Source organism: Alexandromys fortis, unplaced genomic scaffold, assembly GCF_014885135.2.
Source record: "Alexandromys fortis isolate MF-2015 unplaced genomic scaffold, M_Fortis_MF-2015_v1.1 scaffold_19, whole genome shotgun sequence".
Taxonomy (NCBI): domain Eukaryota; kingdom Metazoa; phylum Chordata; class Mammalia; order Rodentia; family Cricetidae; genus Alexandromys; species Alexandromys fortis.
The window spans coordinates 7,740,736-7,766,457 of record NW_026067890.1 but is presented as its reverse complement, the minus strand read 5'-3'; the positions used below and the strand labels follow the sequence as shown (position 1 = coordinate 7,766,457).

At 39.2% G+C, this 25,722-nt stretch overlaps 1 protein-coding gene across 3 annotated transcripts; it reads left to right on the top strand.

Moving 5' to 3' along the window:
* The first annotated feature begins 896 nt into the window (after nt 1-896).
* Myoz2 (myozenin 2) lies at nt 897-22,433 on the top strand. Of its 3 annotated transcripts, none has more exons than XM_050157571.1 (6): nt 897-1,079; nt 1,623-1,712; nt 8,605-8,774; nt 14,038-14,167; nt 16,700-16,883; nt 22,143-22,433. In XM_050157571.1, exons 2-6 carry the CDS (start codon nt 1,637-1,639, stop codon nt 22,156-22,158), a joined length of 576 nt encoding a protein of 191 aa, XP_050013528.1. In that variant the 5' UTR covers nt 897-1,079; nt 1,623-1,636; the 3' UTR covers nt 22,159-22,433. The 3 variants fall into 3 exon arrangements, with proteins under 3 accessions (XP_050013528.1, XP_050013412.1, XP_050013483.1); XM_050157455.1 differs by having other exon boundaries at nt 898-1,079; nt 22,021-22,433; XM_050157526.1 differs by lacking the exons at nt 897-1,079; nt 1,623-1,712 and adding an exon at nt 8,432-8,453 and having other exon boundaries at nt 22,021-22,433.
* The last annotated feature ends 3,289 nt before the right edge of the window (nt 22,434-25,722 follow it).

Below are 25,722 nucleotides of genomic sequence, written 5' to 3'. Positions count from 1 at the left end.
GAATGTGACTTTGTGATCAAAGTCCATCCAGGAAGCCAAGACGGTTGACGCTGAGGATGTTCCCTGTTATTATTCCTGGAGACAGAAATCCTTCCCTTCAGGCCTGGAAGAGGCCGGGCAACTTCGCAGGGATAACCTCTATGGATGCCTTCCAAAATGTGACCCAGTTAGAAGCCAATTTGAAACTCTCCTTATGTCACCATTCAGATATTGCCTGTTGTTAAGAGCTGCAATCATTCTCCCCTTTGGTTACATCCTTGCTCTGTTGACCAGCTCATCACAGCTTTTGGTCTTAACGAGGCCCCATGAATATTGTCCATAATGTTAATTTTTAAAAGGTTTATTTTATTCTTCTCTCTCCTCTTCTTCCCCCTCCTCACTCCTCCTCTTCTTCTCTGTTCTCTCTCTCTCTCTCTCTCTCTCTCTCTCTCTCTCTCTCTCAATGCCCACCTGTAGTGCTAAAAAAATGTGTCAGATCCTCTGAAGCTGAAGTCCAGGCAGCTGTGAGCCACCATACGAGTGACTGGGATCTGAACCCAGGTCTTCCACAAGAACAGCAAGTATTCTTAACCACTGAGTCATTTCTCCAGGGCCCCTAGAATTCATTTTGATTTTGAATAAGCGATCATTTTGCTCTAATTAATATCTGTCTCTTGTCACCTCAACTACAGTATAGAATAAGAACTACATCTTCAAAATGTTTTAAAATCCATTTGGGCTGTGGTCTCTTCCAACAGAAGGAGTTCACTAAAAAACGTTCTTCTTGAATGAGTATTCCATTCAACTATCTCACAGGCCAGAAACACAATAGAGAGAACTTAATCTCTCCCTCTCCCTCCCTTTTGCCAGGAAGATATGAGTAGCTAAAGTATTTGGTGCTATATATAGTCAGTTGATGTCAGCTGGATGCCAGTCTCTTCAGAGAGGCTCAGTCCCCAGTTTGAGTCAGAGCTAGGGACCATGCCGTTCCAGGTTCAAGGATAAAACCCATCAGGCCCAAGTGCCATCATATTCCACCTTCAGCGTTTTCCTCTACAATTGGGACCCACCCCTGCTGAAAAGTGCAGTCTGACAGTAAGGTGAGTATATTGTTTCCTAAAATGTCGTATTAGTCAGTTGTCCCCAGAGGTCCAGAGTTGTGACTCATAAATTTGCCATTCTTTGCTCTAAAGGGAGGCTCTTGATGCCGACCTGAAATGTTAGCACTGAAGAGTTCTGGCTGAGGCTGGCCCCTTCCTTGGTCTCAGAGGGTGCTGGAAGGGATGTCCTCTGATGCTGGTGGGATGGCAGCCAGGAGAAAAGTACGAGCAGATGAAAACAAAAAAACTAAAGTGTAGGAGAGAGAGGGGAGCCCAAGAAAGCTGGCACTTTCATTGCTTCTCAGTGCAAAGTGGTCAACACACTGAAAGATGGGGTCTAAGGCCGTGTCGTCCTCTGTCCCCTGGGACATGGGCTGCTGATGAAAACCATGCGCTGCAGACAGATAAGCTGTATGTGGTGGTCACTCAGTCAAAAGCAATGATAAAGTCTTAATAAAGAAGAAAGATGTTCTTCTCTTGCAGAAAGGATGGTCATAACGAGTTCTTTGCACTGTCTCAACAGTGTCCCTTTATTTTCAACAGGGAATCAAAAGACCATGCTATCACACAGCGCCATGGTGAAGCAAAGGAAGCAGCAGGCATCAGCCATCACAAAGGAGATCCACGGAAACGGTACCCACTAAAACCTCGTCATGGTCTTAATGCGGCGTGGCATAAGTAGAGGTCCCTTCTGGGGTGACTATTCTGTAGTTCATTTCCCACCCAGCATAACAAACATGAGGCTCTCGGGGTGCTGTAGAGAAACCTATGGTCATGGATCCCTTTGGAGCCCTCCTTTCTCATGGGGAGCTATTTTCAGATGGGCAGCTGCTGCAAGAGGAATGAGGCAGGCTGACAGCTGATGTGCAGTCTCCCGGCCCCTTGCGCTATCAGTGAGCATGATGCTTACGGGTTCCGCTGCTTTGTAGATAATTTTCATACAACCCTGTGGGTTTTTTTTGTTGGTATATCTTGATTTCTTTTACTTCGTGTTACATCAAAAAATTTAAAATAGGTTCTCTCTGCCTTCTAAAGTTTTCAAAACGAAACAATTGACAGTGAGGGCATTTGGGTTCATTGTATTAATTGTTTAAACCTGACACTCGTATTCGCGTTCAGCAATTGATTTACTAACATATATTGCATGCAGAATCTACTTTTAATTATGCTTTCTGAAAAAAATGGGGTTCTTCTAACCTCAAGACAACTTTATTTTTAACATATGATAGATGTAAGATATTAGTCCAATAATAAATAATATTGTTATTATTCTAAAATTCTAGCAAATAATTATGAAAGGCCTTATGTTTTACTTGTTTAAAATAAGCAAATTTATTTTGCTCATGAATGAAAATGAGCATCCTGTTAACTTTTGAGTTGAATACACAGGTCCTTTTCAGGGCTGATCTGAGCCATTCCAGACAGGTTTGTGGAATTCGCCGGGTGTCCCTTCATGGTCGTGCAGCTGACAAGTGGGGAGCTGCACCGTGAAAATATTCACATCTAGACTCATGGACCCTGGGGAGGCATCTGGAAACATGCCGAGTGTAGTGTTTCACATCATCCTTTCCGTAAAGCAAGCTGAACTACCAATCAAAGTGTTTTACATACTGGCCACATACCACAGTCATGTTGAAAGGGTACGGCTCGCCTTTAATCTCTTCGCTGTCAAGTCATTGTGCCGGCTTCTGCTGTTTCCCAGGCTTTACGTTCATGCCAGATTCATTTAGAGTAAAATGAGAGTAATTCTGGCCTAGCAACCAGATTATATCAATCCAAAGTCTTGAACCCCCCTGCTTCTTTTAAATTTGTATGTATCTTCTGGTGTCCTACATTGGGCAATAATTTACTTGCTTGTGTCAATATGGCAAAAATCAGATGATAACTCAAGTTTGGGACTAAATTGTTTGCTGTAAAACCAGGCTTTGGCTAAATCACTTTCCATTATGTCATCATCATAATTGTCTTAGGCCATACCCCCCTGAACACAATTGACTCCATCTAATTACATCATAATCATAAGTAAGTAAATCCATTTAATATAATCTCATTTCAAATTATATGTCAGATTCTACTCTCTATTTGCTTGCCTATAGCTACAAAAGTAAAATTGTATTTTCATCATTTTTTATAAATATAACCATTGAAAGCTTTATTTTTAGAAAATATAAAGAAAATGCACTTATATATCAATGAGGAATACTACAACCTCCCCACCAGGAAGTCTTGGCCATGTGAAGGCCTTCCCTCCAACATTGGATGAGCTCCAGCCCAGGTAGAAGGAGCCCCAGACTTGGGCTTTATGATGTTGAATATTCTAGATAAGCTGGATAAGCAGACTCATCCAAGAAAAAAACAACTATATAGTTTGAAGCAGGACAAATACTTAATTCCTTTCTTTTTCTCTCTGCTGGAGTCTTGCATGGAGCTTAACTATTTGCATGCTGCAGAGTCGAGGACACTATAACTGGGCAATGTCGTCACCTTTTCCATAGATGTAGAAATGAGATATGGACGTCAGAGAAAACATTTATGGTGGGGATGGGTGTATTTTTAAAACATGTTGCAGCTATGAAACATCTGGATAGTTTAAAATGATATATGCTAGAGTTCTGATCTCAATTTTAAGACTAATTAGTCTCCTTGCACATAAGAACGAATTAAGTATTAGAAAACCATGGGTTATTACCACACTCCAAAAACAACCATAATAATGAATGAGGCTCAGCCAAAGGCAGTTCTTGTAGAGCTGAGACCATAGCCGGGGACGCTTTGAGATGAGTAGGGAGAGAGAAGAGGGCAAGTTCCACATTCCATCCCTCTTACTATTAGAAGGACAAAATGCCTGAAAGAATTAGTGAAAACTTCTACCCATATGGACTAGAGCTAACTGGGTGGAGCGAGTTTTTGAAACCGCTAGTTTCCATTTGCTTTCCCCGTGCCGTTGCTCGGTATGGACCCACTGTAATTTGGTGTCACGTTATGCACCAGAAGTGAGTACATCACATGTCCAACGAAAAGCTGATAAAAGTGTCTAGGGCCTCCCAGATGGCTCAGCGAGCTTGCTGTCCGGCTTGGAACCTGAATTCAATTTTTGGAATCCACACAATACACACACACACACACACACACACACACACACACACACACACACTGAGAGAGAGACAGAGAGAGAAACAGAGACAGAGAGAGAAACAGAGACAAACAGAGACCAAGAAATTGAATAAACAAATGTTAAAGAAGAAATGGATTTCCTGTTTCCAAGGCTCTCTGCCCCGGTCGGCCTCACCTTAGTTCCACACTGCATTCCTACTGGCCTGAAAGGACTGAATGTGGGGGATGTGGCCTTGTGTTACTGTTGTAACAAAACCTCCGTGCTCTACACAACAGCATGCCAGCCGTGTTTGCGAGCATCTATGCGAGCATCTAAAAAGTGCTGTGACGCAAGAATGAAGAAATCTTTTGTCTGCGTCTACATATGGATCAGCTGTGAGGACAAGGAAAGACAGTCTCTAACAGCCCCTACCCATAACCCTGTGCCATTTACCGGAATCTCTATGGGTTTCCAGCATGCACTGTAATCCTCGCTCACTCCTTAACTCATTTCAAACCTGAAGACTAAACAAGGAGGGATAGGGATGAGTGACAAAGGAAGAGATGGGGTCATCAGAACGGATTAAGGACAAGCACTCTACAGTATGGCTGGGAAAGGAATTGGAGCTAAAACAGCCACAGGATGGACCAGGCCTGTGATGTCACTAGCAGCTCAGAGTCAGAGCCTCTTAACAGGAAAGGGGACCTCGGTGTCTGCTGTGCTGGCTTGCTTGCCCCCCTGCAGCCTTTCCTCCTGCCCTTTGTTGTAATATGCTTTGGGGATTATTGTCTTTTTCTTTATATAGTTTTCCTGGGGCACACTGAAAAGAATCAGGCTGGTGATTTTTGTAATTTCAGGGAAAGAGTTCAGCTTTGTGGTCTGAAATTCTGAACAGAGCACTGTGTAGATATGGCTTCACTGGTGCGTCTAACTCAGAAATACCGTGTTTGCATTTGTTGAGCTGCCTGGAATGAATGTGCCTGTTACTCCATCAGTAACAAAAAAGGAATAATAATAGAATAATAGATGGCCAGAAATCGCCAAGACTCTAGAGCACAAGGCCTTTCAGATGAAGGATCATGTGAGGATTGGTTTTTACTTTTCCTGTCAATCAGGACTTCAGTATCAAAATGATGACACCAGAAAGGCCTAGAATATCTCCAAACGTGGGGTGGGGAGAGGAGCAATTCAGTGCATGGGTTGGTGATAGTCCTTTAACTTTTCCATCAGCACTCTCGTAAGGTCAAGGAGAAATAGAGCATCTTTTATTTTGAAAAATGGTGTGTAGTCACCCATTGAGGATTCACTGTCTAAGCCCCTGACCTGATCAAGGTCCTTCAGAGAACAAAGCTGAATCCCATTTCACACTGATCAGCACCCTGGATTTCTCCAGAGCCTTTCGCCGTCAGAGGCTCCTCTCCTGCAGTCTACGGGCAGCGCCGGATGAACTGTTGTGCAACTCAGAACACTGGTAATGGGATTTCCTAAATATTTACAGATTTTTAGAGCTAATCACACATTAATGGAAGCCTTTATAAGTAGTCTTAAAACTTAAATTGAAAGCCGTTGGTGGGAGTGCATACCTTTAATCCAGCACCAGGGAGGAAGAGACAGTTGAATCTCTGCGAGTTCAAGGGCAGCCTGGTCTACTGGAACGTAGTAAGTTCTAGGTTAGCCAGATCCATATAGTGAGACTCTGTCTCAAAAGCAAAAAACAAGCAAAAAACCTTAGCAACAACAACAACAACAAAATGTCCCCAAAGTGACACAAAGATATCTGAAATAGGAACGCAAAGTATCTCATATGGATTTCAAATTCATCTTCATTTAGAAAAAAAAATTATCAGTAAAATTCTATTAATTGGGAAAATTTTCAAGCATTATTCAAGATCATAGACTGGACTACACTGTCTTCTGTTATGTGCATTTTGGCATACAATATATTAAAAGTAGACTTTATGAACTATTACTTGGAGCCCTTTGCAAATGTGTTAAAGCATCTCTTTGTATCAGTAAGACCTCCTAAGTAAAGTGAGCTTCTGCCAGCTCTCCTCCTATGGTTGGTACATTCTACTAAGATTGCAGTCACCTGACAAGCATGAGCAAGTGATTTTAAAAGATCTTCGGCTTTAACTGCAATTGTCCGTCGGCGGATTAGATGCCTGGATCCGACTACAGTTCCATATCACTAGGGATGACTGCAGTTGGAAAGTATGCCTAGCCATCTTATTTTCAATGGATGATCTAATGCCTCAAAGACAACCTTCTAAGTCATGAGGGCGAGGATGTATCTCATCGCTCGGGCACTGAGGTTAACATGCCCGTTAAAACCCCGTGCTGGGGTGACACTAAAGGGCAGGGACACCAGAGCTTGGAATCTGTGTGTCTAGGGGTGGACAGCACTATGCACTGAAAGTTATGAATCATGAGAGCGATCATTCACTGGATTCTCAGCTCACAGCCAGTTCTGAACCTGTGACATCATACACTGAACTTTAAAGGGTGTGTGTAGGGGAACCTTGAGAATTCAGCTTGTCTTTTGTTGTCTGTTTATGCCAAGGATGTTGCCTAATATATCCCTGACATAGGGACGCGATGCTTTGGTTGGGAGTTTGCCATGTTTTGTGTTGTAAATACGCTCACCATGGCCAACGTCAGGCTCCCATCATAGAGACACTGAATGAAGCGTGGGAAGAAACGTGCAGCAGCAACGACACATAGGGACTCACAAAGCAGTGGTATGGCAAGCACTGTAGTGTTTTCAGATTTTCCTCATGTGGCTACAACAGACACAAACAACCTCAAGACCACATGGATAACAACAGCCAAGGTAGCCAGCCACTTAGAGAGCGATACCTTTTTAATAGTCATTGCTCTTTTTACTGTGATTCGGCTAATTGTGGAACTTGTTGCTTTTTGCTCATGGTCTCACTGTGGTAGCTCAGGTTGGCCTTCAATTCGTGATCCTCCTGCCTCTGTCTGCCGAATGCAGGATAACAGTGATATCCCACTATACATAGCCAGAAGATCTTTCTACTCTTTGCTGGGAATGGAACAAGGCTTCACGTAGGTTAGGCAAGTGCTCTACCACTGAGCTACATTCATAACACTATATATAGTGTGTGTGTGCGCGTGTGTGTGTATGCACAAGTTTTTAGGTACAAACTGGTCTTGAACTTAAGTTGACCTTGAGGCCCTGAGCCTTTGCCTCCACCCCCAGAGTGCTGGGAGGCCAGGTGTGTATCAGCACCCCTGACTTCTCTCTGAATTTTAGCGATCGTGTCTCCATTGTGTAACTGCTGCCTTGTAGAATTTCTGAAAATCTGTGAGTCTGTTTCTGTGAACCAGCATGCGTCCCAGCCATCACTTTGTTTTCCATGCAGTGCTCCTGAGCTTAGCATCCCGAAGCTGTTCAGTCACTCACGGCCACTGTGGAGTGGGAGGGGAAATTAACATTGAGACGACCCACATTGGGAGGCAATGGAAAACTTGAGAGTTGGTAAAGAACTGCCTGTTTCGTTCATTGTGTCGGTGTTGATATCCCAGGTTGACATCCAACTTACTACGTAACTCAAGCTGATAACGAACTCACAAATTATTCTGCATCCACTTCCGGCTTCTGGGATTACAGACATGTACCCACCCTCTCCTCTAAGAATAACACTCATTGCAAAATTTTTCCTGTATTTACAATATAAGGTTCATAAAAAATTAAAACCAGAAGAAAAGTCAAACCATAAGAGAGTTGTGATTCAGGGCCTTGGATACAATGGAAATATTAGTAACTGTGTGTAGATTCTAGGGCAGAGATGCACAGAAGCAGCATCTGAGCTGGCTGGGAAAGATGTCCGCTCCACTTTTCTTACCTCCCCCCTTCACGCAGGGTGCTTGGGGCCAGGCACAGCACGAATGGTGCTTCTCCAAGACTAGACGGTGGAGTTGGAGGGAGCACGCCTGCACTTCAGGGTTAGGCAAAGCTCAAGCTGGTGAATAGAAGCGTGGGGAGAAAAGCAAAGCTTATTAATATAAATATGGAGCAGTTCTGTTTGAAAAGTCACAGAATGGAAAGCTTAAATTTTACTAATAGCATGATAGCTAGCTTTTATTCATTCTTCTTATGTGCCTGGTAACATGGGTGTAACTAAATATAATTGAGCTGTATTTAATACCAACTCCTTGTAGTAATTATTATTCTCGTTATTATTAGCTGAACATTAGCGATGAGGACATAAAGGTTTGGACAAAATAAGCAACATACGTGATCACACACTGCTAAAATGGTGAGTTCAGGATGGACCCCCGAGGCCAGTCTACTGAAGCACATGTCAATCACTTACTATAATGTAGAGCAGGAAGCAAATTATAGAACAGAGCAACGTGTTTTAAAATGCTTTCTTTTCGATTTTCATGAATGTAAATATTGTTTTCCAGATGTAGATGGCATGAACCTGGGCAAAAAAGTCAGTATCCCCAGAGATATCATGATAGAAGAATTGTCCCATTTCGGTAACCGTGGCGCCAGACTCTTTAAGATGCGTCAAAGAAGATCTGACAAGTACACCTTTGAAAATTTCCAGTATGAATCAAAGGCACAAATAAATGTAGGTACAACTGAACCGTGAGTATCTAAATGAATTAACAGCATACCTAAGTTGGTATGTGTTACCAGGCTCCCAAACAAGTTCCTCTACGTCTCTGCTTTCGGTTGATTCTATTAGACCCTTTTATTCAGGGTGATGAATAGCTTAGGTGGTTCAATAAAGGAAGCATTATGTATGATGTGAGAATGCTTTTTGTGTTCACTAGGGACATTGTGAGCTGTAGATTTGGCACTGAGGAAACTGGCCTGTTTTGCTAGGAGGGTGGACAGTGAGTGGAGAGAACTGGTACCGGGTGTTTCCAAGCCTTATCACCTACAGTTTGTGGTGGAAACACTCCCAAAGCACACAGAGGACCACAAAGCAAGGATAAGCATTGTTTTTTGCTGCATACATCCCGGCCCTGCCAATGCTGAGAATAGCAAACTCCATCAGTCTTGTTGCAAAGTTTTAATTCCACATGGTCACGACAAAGCCATCATGGACATAACTGTGTGGGCTAGTAAGCATCAAAACCTTACCATTTTAAATTATGTTTTCCAGCTGGGTGTGGTGTTGCACACCTGTAGCCCCAGCATTCTGAAGGCAGAAGTAGAAGGATCACTCACAAGTTCAAGGCAAACTTGGGCTATATAGTGAGTTCCAAGCCAGCCGAAACTACATAGTCCCTTATCCCAACTACCTTATCCCAAACTAACAAAAGTCAGATTTTACATGTGTTAGCACCATGTTCGTTTAAGCAGTCTTTGAGAGAAATTGTAAAGAAGGTAGTTAGTTCATTGAAGACAGATAAGCAGTTAAGGCAGAATGACTTTATTTTTATTACTTATTTCCTTGTTATACTTACTAAGAGCTGAATGAAAGAAAAATTGAAATAGAGTTTCACTATGCAGCCCTGGCTGGCCTGAAACTTTCTGTGTAGACCAAGCTGATCTTGAACTCACAGAGATTTGCCTGCCTCTTCTACCTAATGACTGTGCCACTAGGCCAGGCTTAAATTAAGATTTTGAGAGCTGAGGATTTAATGTAAAGAATGAATCCTTGCCAGGCTTGTTCAAAGCCCACATTCAATCCCCAAAACTACAATCAATCAATCAATCAATCAATAATTGTAGCTTAAAAAAAATAATTGTAGCTTAATTCTAGTTTTAATTGTGAATTCAGTTAGACATAAAATCATACTCAACTACAGTATTTACATTTGCGAAGGATAGTTCTTTGCTTGAAATCATGGGTAAATATGTTATTTTAGCCTATTATTATACACAACACCCTCTCCTCTAGAGCGAAGATATCTGCGGCTAGTTCAGTATGAGCTGGAAATAATCTACACTTATCTGACGGTTTATTATGTAACTGCATTCATAAAGGAATAACAACAAAGAATACCTTTTATGAAGTAACATGAAATAGGTGGATTAAGGAAAGCCTTGCAAAGTCACCTGCAAGTTCAGACATTTCAGTAAATGAATAATGTCTGTTTCATGACTCCCTCTTATGCTGCAAGCACTTAACTACTGCTTTGAAGATCTGTGACAATGGTTCTCAACCTTCCTAATGCTGAGACCCTTTAATACAGTTCCTCATGTGGTGGTGAGCCCCCAACCCATAAAATTATTTTTGTTGCTACTTCGCAACTGTAATTTTGCTACTGTTATAAACTGTAAGGCACCTATGTTTTCCAACGGTCTTAGGTGACCCCTATGAAAGGACTGCAACCCACAGCTGAAAACCATTGTGCATGGGATTAAAACTGTCCTTATGAACGTAACCTAATCTCTCATCATGGCAATCTTAAATTGTTGACAATAATCTTATATATCTGTTTTCAGTTATAATACATGTATGATTTGAGAATTTTTTACTGTTGCAAGAAAATTGGGCACTAAATGATTGATAGAATCCTAAGCAGTCATACTAAAGCAATTTAATGATGATAAATAATTCAGAGTAGTAAACACTAATAGTGATTGTAAAGGCAGTAGTTACTCTATCTTTAAATGTTGCATGTTTTTATCAGCTCTGGACAAAGGATGGATTTATTTGCCTTTGAATTTCCGACATAGTTTCTACAACATAATAGGTACTCAATAAATACTTGCCCAAGGTGTAAGTTAATGGACAGGAGTGGGCATTCTTTTAAAAATTCCTGCCACGTTAACAATGTTCCACACTGCAGTGGCTCTGGCATCCTGCATGGCATCACGCATGGCCTTCCTCATAGTCCTCAGGCATGTTTTAGAAGTAAAATCAGGTCACAAAGAGGTTGTACGGTCAGATGGCATCTTAGAGAGGATGTGAGTCCCTTTATTTTGTAGACAAGAACAGAAATTAAGACAGGCAGAGAAACTTGTAAATTAACTAATCACATTGTTGATAGGAGAATTAAGACTAAACCCTCAGTGCCTGGTTCCCAGGTCAGAGTTGCCTTTTAACGTATCTTGAGCCATTAATCTAATTATTGATTACATTTTCTGGAGAATGCTTTTACTCTCCCCATCTATTGAGCTACAGATACTCTAAAAATAATTACTTACCTGTATCATTCCCTTGTTATTATAATATTTAGTATCTCATATAGAGGATAATATGAATCAAATCCCCAATAACCAAAGCCATCATTTCTACTATTAAGTTATCATCATTTATTATTTATTCCCTCACAAAATAGTTCAGTTTATTATTAATTTAGACTGCCACATTCCATTTTTATCCAAAATATTTATTAATATATCAAAATAAAAACTTCTGATTTTTTTTTTAGAAAAAAAGAACCCAATTCTTAAATAATACTAACCAAGCTATCACGAGAGTATTAAAACTTATTTATTATTTTTTGTTTAAAAACAATTTCTTTATATTTGGTGTAACGTTTACAATGAACCCTCCTTTTTTGTTATTACTTCAGAAATCGTGTGATGTGTTTTTAACTTGCATGCTTCTAGCCTATAATGTTCTATTCTGGTCTCGTTTTCTTTAGAGCTAGCCTCACTAAACTAAAAAAATTCACGTGTTCATTTTTCACATCAACCTTTCTGATAGGAAGTATAGATGCTGAACATAATAATTTAAGGCTTATGTCACAATCAGTCATCAGCGGCACATCATGGTGCTTTGTTTGCACACTAACCTATGATAATACAAGTCTGGCCCCCTTCCTGCTAATGACTAACCAGAGGTGGTGTTCCTGTTCATTGTAAGCCTCAGGAGAAGCTTCCAGCAGGCTAGAATCATGATCCCTAAAATGAATACAGGTAGGATTTCCTGTCCCCATAGGTGAAATTCATTCCATAGATAGCTTCTAGAAACTCTACAGCAGGTGATTCTTTACCCATTATGGTTTGTACCTCCCCACATTTTCTCAATGGTTTTTTAGTTTGCAGTTGAAGTTGGTAAAATATTAACACAGTAAATTAAGTAAAACATAAGGTAGATGGTAAATTCAAATTGTAAAACATCAAATTATATACAAATGTGAAGTGCTTTATATTTAGTAATTATTAAAAATAGCCTTTAAAACTTTTTTGAGACAGAGTTTCACTGTATAGTCCTGGCTGTCCTGGAATTCATTGTGTAGACCATACTGGCTTCAGACTCTCAGTGATCCATCCGCATCTGCTTCATGAGTGCTGAGAATAAAGGCATGTACCACTACGCCTGGATATAAATAGTCTTCTGTATAAGTACAGAAAAGGGATAATGTTGCCTAGCCAGATTTAAAAAGTCTATAGTGGGAACTCACAATGCCATGAATGTGGTAACAAAAATCTGACAAGGACAAGTAAGAGCAGTCATAAAGGAATGGTACAGATGTGTAGAAGGAGCTAGCCACTTGTTGGGTTTCCGGCTCCATAGCTTCTCTCTGACTCCGCCTCCTTCCTCCTAGCATTCAGCCTAGCTTTCCCTGCCTACCTAAGTTCTGCCTTGCTATAGGTCCAAAGCAGTTTCTTTATTCATTAATGGTAATCACAGCACATGGAGTGGACTCCCACATCACAGATGTTGCTGAAATGTTGAGATAATATAGACAGATGTGGTGGCATTTCTGGTAGGTTACGTTAGAAAGAAGAGGGAAATTGAAGATAGATATGGAGAATTTGGGACTTGGCTTGACAGTGAGCAGAGGGAGGTCCTTCCAAGGAGATGAAGAGGCAATAGTAAATTGATGAGCAGGAAAGAACAGGGAATATGAGGGGTTAGAACTCGGAAATGGGCTGCTATGTGAAAGAGGTGAGTCCAAGATCCCAATGGCTGGACACAAGTTTGAATGGTCTTCAACATGAAATAAAGATGCATTTCTAAAGGTTGGAGTCATGTACTACATAGAAACATTAGTGTTTCAACTAACTAAGGGAGATGTACATGATGGGAAATGAGCAGAAGGCAGACATCTGTATGATGAAGCACGAGGAAGGTGGGTGGACTCAGCAGCCAAGATGAGCCAACTTGCTGTTCTAACAGAGGACCTAACTTTAGCTCCCAACACCCACGTGGTAGCTCACAACTGCCTGTAACTCCAGCTCCAGAAGATGCAGCCCCCTCTGACCTCTGTAGACAACTACACTCACAGGCTCTGCCCATAAGCGGACACACATACAGGTAGTTAAACATAAAATAACTTTTGTAAGAAAAATAGTCAAGGAAGATATACACATGGAGACTAAAGTGGAAAAAAAAGACACGCCCACTGATGGATGCAATGGGGGCACACATTTTATGGGCGTAATCAACCACTAAGTACAATAACTGTCAATAGAACTAAGAACTTGTTACTGCAAAGGTCGGGGGAGTTTAAGGAAGTGGGGGAGAATCTTGGAGGAATTTGTGGAAGGAAATGAATATGATTAAAATACATTGTATAACATTCTCAAAAGATGAATAGAAACATTATTTTATAAAAGAATCTCTAGATCAAATGTTTGGCCAATATGCTTTGTTTTATTAGATTGGTAAAGATATTAAAAGTAAGCATATTTCTCGCAGTGATGTTATGAACAGAAATCAAATAAATTGAGGGGAAGCTCTATATTGTCATGCACACAGTAATGCAAACTTAATTTTGGTTTTAATTTTTGTCAAATGGATTATAGCCTGACATACACAAAGGTTTTTATTAAACTGTTCAACTTTATTACAATGTAAATTACTGAGGTCCCGAGAAACAATACAGTGCCATTATGTTTAATTTCTTGATATGCAAATGGAAGCTTACAATATGCTATTATGTAATGCATAATGGTTTCATCTTACTTTTGAACAATTACAGCACAATATTGCCATGCAGAATGGGAAAATCGATGGCAGCAACCTTGAAGGTGGTCCACAGCAAGCCCCCTCGACTCCTCCCAACACCCCAGATCCACGAAGTCCCCCAAATCCAGAGAACATTGCACCAGGTAACAAACCACCTTCAAATGGAACAGTAGAATTTCTATGTATCTAAAAATACTACTCCATGACATTTAAATGGTATAGCTTTTCTCATTCAATATATTTTGTGTGTAAGTTTAAGACAAAAATACAATTGAAGTTTAAAATAATCATGTAAAATATTTACAATAGTTATATATTCTTTCAGACAGTTCATGGTATTTCTTTTTAAATTTTTATTTATTTAGAGTTGTGTGTGTGTATTTGAGTGTATGTGTGTGTAAGAGAATACATGTGTATAGATATGTGTGAGAGAGCATATGTGCACTTGTATGAGCATGTGTAAAAGAGAGAGTGTGTTTGAATGTATGTGTGAGAGAATGTGTGTATGAGTGTGTGTGTGAGAGTGTATGAGTGTGTGTGAGAGTGTGGAGTGTGCGTGTCTATGTGTGTGTGTGAGGGGGGATTTGTGCCGAGTGCATGTGGAGGTCAGGAGACAGCTCGCAGTAGTCAGCTTTTCCACTGGTTTCTGTTCTCGGAAAGGATTTATATGCGGTCTGGAAAACATAGACTTAGTTAGATGTAAGGGGCTCATTGTTTTAATCCCAGCACTCTGAAAGCTAAGGCAGAAGGTTTATGACTTCCAGGCTAGTCTGGGCTACTAAGACTCTGTCTCAAAAGAAACAAATAATATCAACAAAAATAACAAAACCCATTTAAAAACATAGCTTTTAATTTGTTTTAAAAACAAATCCCATTAAGTTAATATGCATCATTTAGAAATATTATTACCTTCTGAGAGATATTAAGGAAAGATTATATTAGTTAATTGATAACTTTCAAAATAACCTACAAAAAGTACTTTTTGTCTTTGAAAATTAAAATATTTCCTTAAAAGCATTATGCAAAGTAGATTTTTTTAATTTACGGAATTGAACTGTGAAATGAGTAATAATATCTTTTGGGTTCTAGAAAATGAATAAACAATTTAGGAAAAACACTGCAGGGGGTTTCCTCAGAGTAGTAATGAGCTATTCTTGAATGCAGGTGAGCCAACTCACTAATATTTAATCTTTAAAGAAAAATATGTTGAACATCAATCACTGCTGAACTTGATAGTTTAGAAGCATTCTGACTGATTACATTGAGAAAAGCCATAGAAAAACCTACCAAAATAACACTGCAGAAGAATGAGTAAATACAATTAACTGCACAATATTCTAAGATTAATATGGTAACAAAGTTCTTCAGTAGTTCCAAACAAAAGTTGTGGCAGAAAGCAAGCTTCTGGGTCACAGTAGGCCGAATTCCACACCTGTTCTGTTCACTCGTTCGTTTTTATTTTACTATTGCACTGTTAAAAAAAAATTATTTATTTTGGTTTGATGTTTTTAAATCTTTAAAACAAAGAAAACAAGGTAGGGTGAGAAATAAATATGATGAGTATAGTCTTTAAGATATAATGAGTACTTGATTAATCTTTAAAATTTTATTTATTTAATTTTAAAATTTAAATTAAAATACAATTATATTACTTCCTCCTTTTCTTTCCTCCCTTCAGCCCCTCCCATGTGCCCTTCCTCCAACCCCTTTTCACTCTCAAATTGATAGCCTTCTTTTAAAATTATTACATATATGTTATATATATATATATCTGCATGTATATGTATATTGCCATTACATATATATGAAAAAATGAATAAATACAATCTATTGAGTCTATTTTTGTTTGCATGTATACGGCTTCAGGGGTGATTACTTTGTATTGGATGAACAAATGGGGGGGGCTCGATCTTGGGAGAGGCTAATTCTCCCTCTCTCAGTAATCATTAGTAGTCTATATCATCATTTTTGCATTGTTGCTAATAGTTAAATTTTTCCTTTTTCCTTTTTGCTTGATTGTTTATTTTGTTTTTTTGCTTGAGACAGGGTTTCTCTGTTTAACAGCTCTGGCTGTCTTGGATTTTGCTCAATAGACCAGGCTGGCCTCGAACTCCGAGATCTGCCTGCCTCTGCTTCCTGAGTGCTAGGATTAAAGGCGTGCCCCACCACAGCCTGGTTAAAATTTTTAGCTTGGTAATTAGTGTGTGTGTGTGTGTGTGTGTGTGTGTGTGTGAAGAACTTCATAACAATAAGGATACAGTGGGTACTCAGATATTCTTTAAAACAATACATTTTTGAGTCTGATGTAAAGTAATAAAAAAGCACATTTAAAAATAATAGTTATACTTAAATAAATGTAATATATAGTCAAGGGAAAAATAATATGATTTGGAAAAGCAAATCATTAGAATAATAAGTGTTAGTTAATAATGATGATTGATGGTGATAATAATAATAACAATAGTAATAATAATAATAATAATAATAATGTATTTTCTAAGGTCCTTAAGCGTAAAAAAGTTTTTACATGTCTCCAATTGGCTGCTTTCTGGTGACTTATAGAAAGGGTCCGTCATAAACTTACCCCAGCAAGAGACAGTAAATGCAGGACCGCATTAGGTGGCATTTAGAAACGGAGGGCGCTCTGTTGATTCCCTTTTGCTCTGTTTCCAAAGGATACTCTGGACCCCTGAAGGAAATCCCTCCTGAAAGGTTCAACACGACGGCCGTTCCCAAGTACTACCAGTCACCCTGGGAGCAGGCCATTGGCGGCGACCCTGAGCTCCTGGAGGCTCTGTACCCGAAACTCTTCAAGCCCGAAGGAAAGGCAGAACTACCAGATTACAGGAGCTTCAACAGGTAACTCGGTTATCCAGTGTGACTCGGTGGATTTGTGAAACCCAGACATTCTCACTGCTGGACAGGGAGTAGAAGCCTCTGTAGGAAACCAAGTTCGATCTTAAAATAATCTAAGCACAAACACAGGTGTCTAAATCTGAGTGGACACTCATTTATTTGCGCTATTACTAATACTCGGAAAGTTTTATCTGGCTAATTCACTGGGGTCCGTATGAAGAACTTCATAAAAATAATGAAAAATTTAAATGCTATCATTTAGTTATTACTTATTATTTCTTTAAATTTCCCCATCTTGTTTGTGCGGTGGGAGGTCAGCACGCATGCCACAGTGCAGTGCAAAGGTCAGAGGAGAATCTGCAGGGGTCTGTTTGTCTCCTACCAAGGAAGACCCAGCGATTGAACTCAGGTCATCAGGACTGCAGGTGCCTTCACCTGTTGAACTGTCTTGCAGGTGAAATATTTTTTAAGTGATTGAAAAGTTATAAAGATAGTCAAATATCTTGAAGACCAAAATCTCAGAGAAAAGCAAAAGGAAATTTTAGAATCTAAACCCAATATTTGACACCACTTTTTGGAGGGGGAGGCGTTCACTGGTAAAACATACAAGGCCGAGGGGGAGCCGAACTGAGTAGTTTGGAGAGCTGGACAAGAATGAACGAATTAGGCTCCTTCACAGAGAAGCCCTGCTGTCTGCTCCAGGCTCTCATGAAGAAATCGTTAGCACACTCCTTTGGAGTAAAGGCAAGCAGTAGACCAGCTTCAACACACTCAACGTGGCTTCAGTCAGCGGTGTCAAGCTGGGCAAACACCACCTCCTTTCAGTCACACAGCGGCAGTGACAAAAGTCGGTCCTTCTGGATGATACAGTGTTAGACTCAAATCATTGTTATGATTGTTAAGTTTCTGTCAACTTTTTATTATGGTAAAACACATAGTAAAAATTGAACAACTTTAATGACCTTTTTAAAAGGTGCCTGTCTTTTATTTACGTGGATGGGTGTTTTGCTTGGATCTATGTGCACCGCGTGTGCTCATGGTGCCCACGGAGGTCAGGAAAGAGCATGAGGTCCCCTGGAACTGGAGCTAGAGATGGTAGCATGCCACCATTTAAGCGCTGGGAGCCTAGAAACCTGCAAGAGAGGGGCATGCCCTTAACTGCTGAGCCATCTTCCCTAGCCCTTGCTTTTCTGAATACATCTTCTTTTGTTCTTTTATTCCTTTCATATGTATTCAAACTCCATGTGACATAACAGACAAGAAATAAACTGAGAGACGGAAAAATCCTGGCTGTGCTTTAAATTGTTATAGGATCTTAGGTGCAACATTTAGCTTAATTTTCTCATCTGTAGAACATATTTTATGATTAAAGTGCCTTTAAATATCGCACACTTTTTTGCTATTCAGTAGAATAATTTATTTTTCAAGTTTCTGTGCAAGCATTTTAACTTTCAGAAAAAAATCACAATTATTGTGAGTATATTATGCATCTAGTGTTGTTTAGTTTTACAAATGGACTACCATCAGGATAAACAAGAAAGCATCAATCTGTGAATCTGAAAGAAACAGGCTTATTATTCACTATGGAAATGACATGATATGAAAACCATCTTAACTCAGACCTATTTCTGAAAAGCTAGTATTATGGAAATTATAGAGATACAATTTCATCTTAAAAGAAGACCTGAAGTCTTTCCACTGGACATTTTTGCTCCAGTAACTTGGAATGACGCTTTGGAGTATTTCCGTGGGCCCACAGCGCCTTGCAGGCAGTCTGCCACCCTGGATGCTTCTGAGCTCTCCTTCATGCCCCTGGAGAGGGTAACGGAGCCCAAATCAACAGGATGTCCTCTCTGCGGTTGCAAAGGAAAGAAAAGAAAACTCTTTTCCAAACAGCAACCTCCACTGGAGCAGCGGCGGGAGCTCAGAAGTGGACGATGGAACGGAAGGGACATTGTCCTTTGCAAGGCTGGAAAACCACTCCCGGTTTCTTGGGAAAAATAAACTGCCGTTGGTTAAAAAAGAGAGAAGACAGGACTCTAGAGCGGAACCTCAGCAGTGGGCTGGGCGCTGGGGAGCGCTCCCTCTGAGAGTTAATCCAGAAAATATTTTAAAATGAGCAAATGTTATTTCTGGAAGAGCTATAAAATCACTTGACCTTATTCTGCGTACTTCAGAAATGCTAGACTCCAGCCTCTTCATCTAATGCGTGTAGCCATGGTAGAGGCTCTATTATTCCTACCTAGTCTCTCTCTCTCTCTCTCTCTCTCTCTCTCTCTCTCTCTCTCTCTCTCTCTCTCTCTCTCTCTCTCTCTCTTTCCCCCTTCCCTCTCCCTCTCTCTCTTCCTTCTCCCTCCCCGTTCCCCCCTTTCCTCTCTTCGTGTTCTTACTGAGCCCAAGCCCTTGCACATGCTAGGCATGAACTCTACTCCTCAGCTCCATCTCCAGTCTAAAATAACTACTAAATTGGGAAGGAGGGCTTTGTGTTTTCTTACCAAGTCTTCCCGGTGAGTGAACTTAAATGGTGCTCTTCGTCCTCGTAATAAGTAACATGTTTTATTTTTCTTCGTGGTACTTCTCATTGTCTCCTGTATGGCCAATCCATTCTCATTCCATGAGTCTCCCTCTTTAACGCAGACACCAGTGAAATGTACCACTTTGTCCTATTTTTACCATGACTTTAGAATTTATAATGGCACCTGGAACCTAGTAGGCATTCACTAAGCATCTATGTTAATAATGAATTGATCTTGTATAATGTTTGGGAAGCCCTGAATGTTAAACAATTTTTCTTAGAATATTGGTTGTCAACCTGTGGGTCATGACCCCTCTGTGAGTCAAATGACCCACTCCCTCCTCCTCCCCTAGACAAGCAGATTCATCCACAACCCCCTTCAATGGGGTGACTCATTTTGGCTTAGAGCCTCTTCTCGCCTCTTTCAAGAAAGTTACACTCTATCAATCATTGGCTCCAGTCGTGATCTCACCGCTTTCTTATTCTGCCAGAAGCTTGAATGTCCTCAATGTCAGCTCTCACTTGTTTTTTTTTTAATATTTATTTATTATATATACAATATTCTGTGTGTATGCCTGCAGGCCAGAAGAGGGCACCAGACCCCATTACAGATGGTTGTGAGCCACCATGTGGTTGCTGGGAATTGAACTCAGGACCTTTGGAAGAGCAGACAATGCTCTTAACCTCTGAGCCATCTCTCCAGCCCATCTCACTTGTTTTATCTGTTGTGTCTCTGCTTCCTGTACATTCTGGGAGACTTTTCCAATGCAATTCAGTACAGCTACCTTTACTACAGGACGACAACTTGACTGGCTTCTAAAGGGGTTACACTGTCTTTGAGAGTAACGGCAATGCCTTTGGTTTCTTCTTACAGTCTTCTAGCACATTCTGAGGAACAATGGATTTTCATAATAATTTTCATAATTGCTCTTTGGTATTCCTTTTTTTACTTATTTTGTCTTATTTTTTAAAACAATCTTATTTTGCATACCAATTCCAGCCCCCTCTCCCTCCCACCCTCTCACTTCCCTTACCTTCTTCCCATGTTATTTGGTTTTCTTAGGTGGACTAACATAATATGTGGTAATGGAGGCATATGGTCTTACTAGAAAAAAACATAGCTGAGTACTGAAAAGGTGGAACACCGAGGCTGTTTCTAGAAATATACACATTTTAAGCACTTGGCCAACAGCAACCCGATGATGGGAATGTAACCCAGGTGGAGGATGCTTGCCACATTGCACAAAGTCCTGAGTTTGACCCTGAGCACAACAAAATAGACAAAAAAAAACCCTGAATCCAACACGTAAGGAGAAACCCATGTCACATGTGTGAATAAAGATAATAGATTAAAAAATCAGGGCTCAACTTAATTAATTAATACAGGCTCAATTTTAAGAACTTACTGTGATAGTACTACAAAACAACAAATATTTTAGAGTTCAAAGAAAAACAAACCTGGTGTGCAGTGTCCAGTGAATGCTTCAAAACATGATTTTGTTTTAGAAGTTTGACAAAAATTTCAAGTCAGTATATAAAATTTCAAGTGTTTCTGAACTAATAATTGTATAATATTTTTAGAATTTATAATAGTTTAGAAAGATAGGTCTTCTTCTTTTCCCTGAACTTTCTGAAATTTTATCTGCCTTTGACTCTTCTCTGTCGTGGACATGTTGTTACATTCTAATGGCTAATCTCACGTCCTCAGAAGGTAGTTTAAATGTCTACAGAAACTAAACACTCAGTTATTCACAGAATCAGCTTGTGCTGCATAGATCATCACTGTGAGATAGTTTCTTGTGTTGGTTTGATGTGCTATGCCCCCTTCTCTGCTTGAGATCTGGAACTGTATCATCTACATTGGTCTTTTAGAACCATGCCCGCCAATGAATGCGCAAACAATGCCTGGCATAAAACAAGTTAGAAATGTATCTGAGCTCCTGTAGGCAACGGCAGAGGTTAGATTTTTATTCAGAGATAAATGGGGAAATTTTGAAATTTTTTGTTTGCTTATTTGGAGATTTTGTTTTAATTACAACACATCTCCCTGCCCTTTCTTCCCTCTAAATCCTTCCATATGCCCCTCCCTGTTCTCCTTCAAATTCATGGCCTCTTTTTCACAAATTTTGAAATTTCTAAGATGAAGACAGAAACTTATACACAAGACACATTTCTCACCTTCAAAGAGTTCACAGATGCCCCTAAGCAGATGATAATCTTAAAAACATGCATGAACAGTACAGTCTAACATGCCCCCAAGTACCACACGGTTAATAGAAATAACCTCTAGCCCAGGAATCTAATGAAGGGAGTGTCGGCAGGGGTAGTCGGAGGGAAGATAGACCTGAAATGCTACAGACAGCAAAAGCACAGAGGCTTTTGGTTGTAATGATTCAGGGAGCAGATTTGTTCAAAGATAAGAGTCCATACAAAGGGTCTTTGCAGTAATTTGTCCTTTATTTATTTTCCTATCAATGTATGGACCTTCAATGAAATTGCTTGATTCCAGGGCCTCAAACTGAAAAATATCATTTGGCGTCCAGAAAACAATGAAGTTGTTTGCATTTTTATGACAAACAAAAATTGGATATTAATCATTATTTGCTTTTCTTTTGATTCCCACAGAGTTGCCACTCCGTTTGGAGGTTTTGAAAAAGCATCAAAAATGGTTAAATTCAAAGTTCCAGACTTTGAATTTCTACTGCTAACAGATCCCAGGTTCATGGCCTTTGCCAATCCTCTTTCAGGCAGACGGTCCTTTAATAGGACTCCGAAGGGATGGATATCTGAGAATATTCCTGTAGTGATAACAACTGAACCTACAGAAGACGCCGCTGTGCCAGAATCAGACGACCTGTGACAGGGAAGCCGGACAAGCCTCAGAAAGCTCTGCCTATAGAAGCTGCTGCTATCCTACTTACTGGCAAAGCCATTTAAGTTATTCATTACTAAAAGCATTTAATGGCAGTTAAGTGAATTCCATTTCATGGCATTTAATTTGAATTGAACAATTAAATTCTTATTTAAAAAACTTTTAAGTCACTTGTATTTTTTCATAATTTTATTTTCATATTCAGCTTTGTTTTCCATAATCTAGTCTTTTCATTGTGAAGGCTCAGGTGGAAAAGCAGCTAACAGAAGTTTTCTTTGTTTCAATGAGTTATTCCAGAAAACTTACACTGGATTTAGAATCAGAGTGTACAGTAGGGTGTGTGGGGTCATTCGGAATTTTATCTGAGGGGCGAGAGTTGTGTGAGATGCTCTACAGATGTTATTGCTGTACTTCCTGTTTGGTACCATGTAGCATAGCACATTTGGATACGTGCTCTCCTTAGCTGTTGAGTCGAACTATAAATGCCTATGTGTTTTTTACTTGTTTGAAATTGTTAACGTTCTTGAGTTAGAATGGGTTATTAAATTTGTCTAGTATTGTTAAGACTAGGAGGTGATGGTCCAGGGAACAGAACCTAATACCACTGCAGCTTTAAAGACTGATGTGTTCTTAGAATCCAAGTTCCCAAATCTCAATGCTATTGCTTGACTTTCTTTGGACCACCAGCTCTCAAGTAGTGGCATGAAGACTTCTTATTAATTATGAATGTTTGGCCTTAGCTTAGGCTTGTTCTCAACTAACTCTTATAACTTAAATTAGCCCATTTATATTAATCTATGTTCTGCCACGTGGCTTGTTACCTCAGCTCAGTACTGTGCATCCCACTTCCTTGATGTTTGGCTGGTGAATTCTACCTCTCCTCTTCTCAGAGTTCCCATCTCTCCTTAGAAGTCCTGCTTATCTTCCCCTGCCTAGCTATTGGCCATTCAGCTCAGTATTAAACAATTAGAAGGTGCCTTGGCAGAGATACATCTTCACAGTATACAAAAAAAAAAAAACCCACAATACAACACAATGTATTGATTAGGCGTATATTTACGCATAAATTTTAGAAGAGTAACAACATACATTAACTATATGAGCAATTGTATAAAATTTGAATTAGCAACTTTCTTTTAGGTTGGCCAACTAATTTCTAGTCAAATTCAAATCAAGTACCAGCGAATTACATAACAATAAAATAAAATAAAGAGTACAAAAGGTTCTCAAAGCAATGTAGCAAATCCACCATAAGATATCTGTAGTTAAAAACCAATAAAGTTAAAAACATATCTTAAATATGAATGAGAAAGTGTGCAATCTAGAACTTGTTGACAACAATTTCTTCCCATTTTAACTTAAGACGTCAATAAGTGATGGGGATATAGAACACTTAATCACACTCATGAGTTGCTGAGTTTAATCAAGTGCTGAAAAATAATAATTTGCATAGAATAATAATAGTCACTGATTTGGGGGACATTGATGGGTATTGTTGGTCACATCTGTAGTTCGAGGCTGAGGAAACATAGTAAAACACGTTACAAAAAAAGAAAAACAGAAAAAAAGAAAGAAGAGAAAAAAGTTCTGTAGCTTTGCAGCAGCAAATGAAGAACAGCTCACTAGTAGAAAACTCTGCTGTGCCTAATTTAGACAGGAAGGTAAAGAAATAACAGTGAAAACATCAAGCAGCAAAATTATTGCATATATCCACAAACGCCCGGTGTGCAGATACTGTAGGAATTGGTGATTTCATCATCTTCTGCACCTACAGAGAAAAAGAGTAAATTGTCTCACTATGTAGACCAAGCTAGCCTCAAACTCAAGAGACCTACCTGCCTCTGCCTCTCATGTTCTTCAGTTAAAGGTGTACATCACCACACCCAGGGAGAAAAAAATTTCAATGTTAATAAAAATATACTCTCTAGAAACAATGTCAAAATGTTGTGTTTATATAAACAGTGACTACTGTAGAGAATATAAATAATTTAAAGTATATTTTAAGTAATATTTATTTATAACTTTTGGTATTTTCATTTGAAAATAACAACATTGGCATCTGTGGTACATTATCAGGATTCTACCACACCATACTTTGTTCAGCATAATCTTAAAAATTGAGTCATATTCTCTTATGATGTATTTTGTGTTTTATTGTCATATTGAATCAATACTTTAATGATATTATAACTTTATCACACTACTCTACTTATGCCCCAATTTCTAACTTGTATGAGTTATATAACTTTTTTCTGTCCACCCCTGGAAGTAATTAATTGTGTCAGTTATAAAACAGTATTCTTTAATACCGTAAGTCTTTTAAACTGGAGTGGCTTAGATGATTTCTTCAGATTATGTGGAAAATGAAGAAATAACCCTCTGTTCACTAATGTGCTTCTTCCATTCCTGGAAATGGTCTATGAACTCAGGCTCAGCTGACAGAGTCAGAAATGCCAAAATTTCACTCTGGTTGCTATGCAGTTTAAAATTCAAAAGGAATTTTGAATGGGTTTTTCATTGACCTGAAAAACAGCTAAATCTTTCAGAGTCCAGAGAAAAATAATGGTCTCTTTAGAAGAGCATAAGAACTGTGGTATTTTTCCACAGAATTTGTAAACGTGAAAGATGGAGAAAATTTTAAAAATGTCAGAAGAAAAAGCAAAAGGATAAAAATAACATCTGTCGATGAGCTGCTGGACATCGGACTGTATACACTGCTTTATAAAAACAAGTATGTGTTTTAGTAACTATTCTGTGTGGCAGGTATTATATATAAATGATCTCAACTTTATAAAAAATAATCCTTGGGTAGCTAATATGACCTCTTCCTGAGCCTTACACATAAGGGACAGAATTGGGTGCCTTCAGCCCTAAAACACAAACTATAAGAACACATGCTTGTCACTTGTCTCATAGAAAAATGCAAACTATTTTATTATATTTAGGTAAATAATTGTGTTTTGTTAGAGTTAAGCAAATACTATTTCATCTTTATTGTTTCGTTGTATTTAGACAAATAGGTTGTTCAACTAATTTTATGTCATTTCCTTTAGATAAATTCTTTTTAAAACTTCCCATTATTTTAATTTTGGTTCATTATACTGAAAAAAAAAAGACTAAATTTTGGATCCAAAGACACACTATCAGGAGCTAAACTTCCAGGCTGTGTTGAAAATTGAGCTATTAAAACAAGCAATTGCATACGAAGTTTGAAATGGAAAAAACCACAAAGGTTTTTCAGGATAAACCTGCTCATCTCTGTTCATTGTAATTCACTCCTCTGGGCCTGCATGCTCTCCCTTTTCATTCTGCTCTAAGGGAAGAAGAAAAATGAGGAAAGAAATAAGGAGTGGGCTAAAAGAAATCATCCATTGTAGCAATACGCCAGAATTATTCTGTCAAAAGAAAAATTTTAGATGAAACTCTGAGTTTCCATTACATTGTTCAATTGAATT

What these genes read in the sequence shown, in the direction of transcription:
- Myoz2 (XM_050157455.1), top strand. Translation starts at nt 1,637, where the DNA reads ATGCTATCACACAGCGCCATGGTGAAGCAAAGGAAGCAGCAGGCATCA. An exon ending in AATCAAAGGCACAAATAAAT is followed by an intron (nt 8,775 to 14,037) that starts GTAGGTACAACT and finishes GAACAATTACAG; the next exon opens with CACAATATTGCCATGCAGAA. An exon ending in GATTACAGGAGCTTCAACAG is followed by an intron (nt 16,884 to 22,020) that starts GTAACTCGGTTA and finishes TGATTCCCACAG; the next exon opens with AGTTGCCACTCCGTTTGGAG.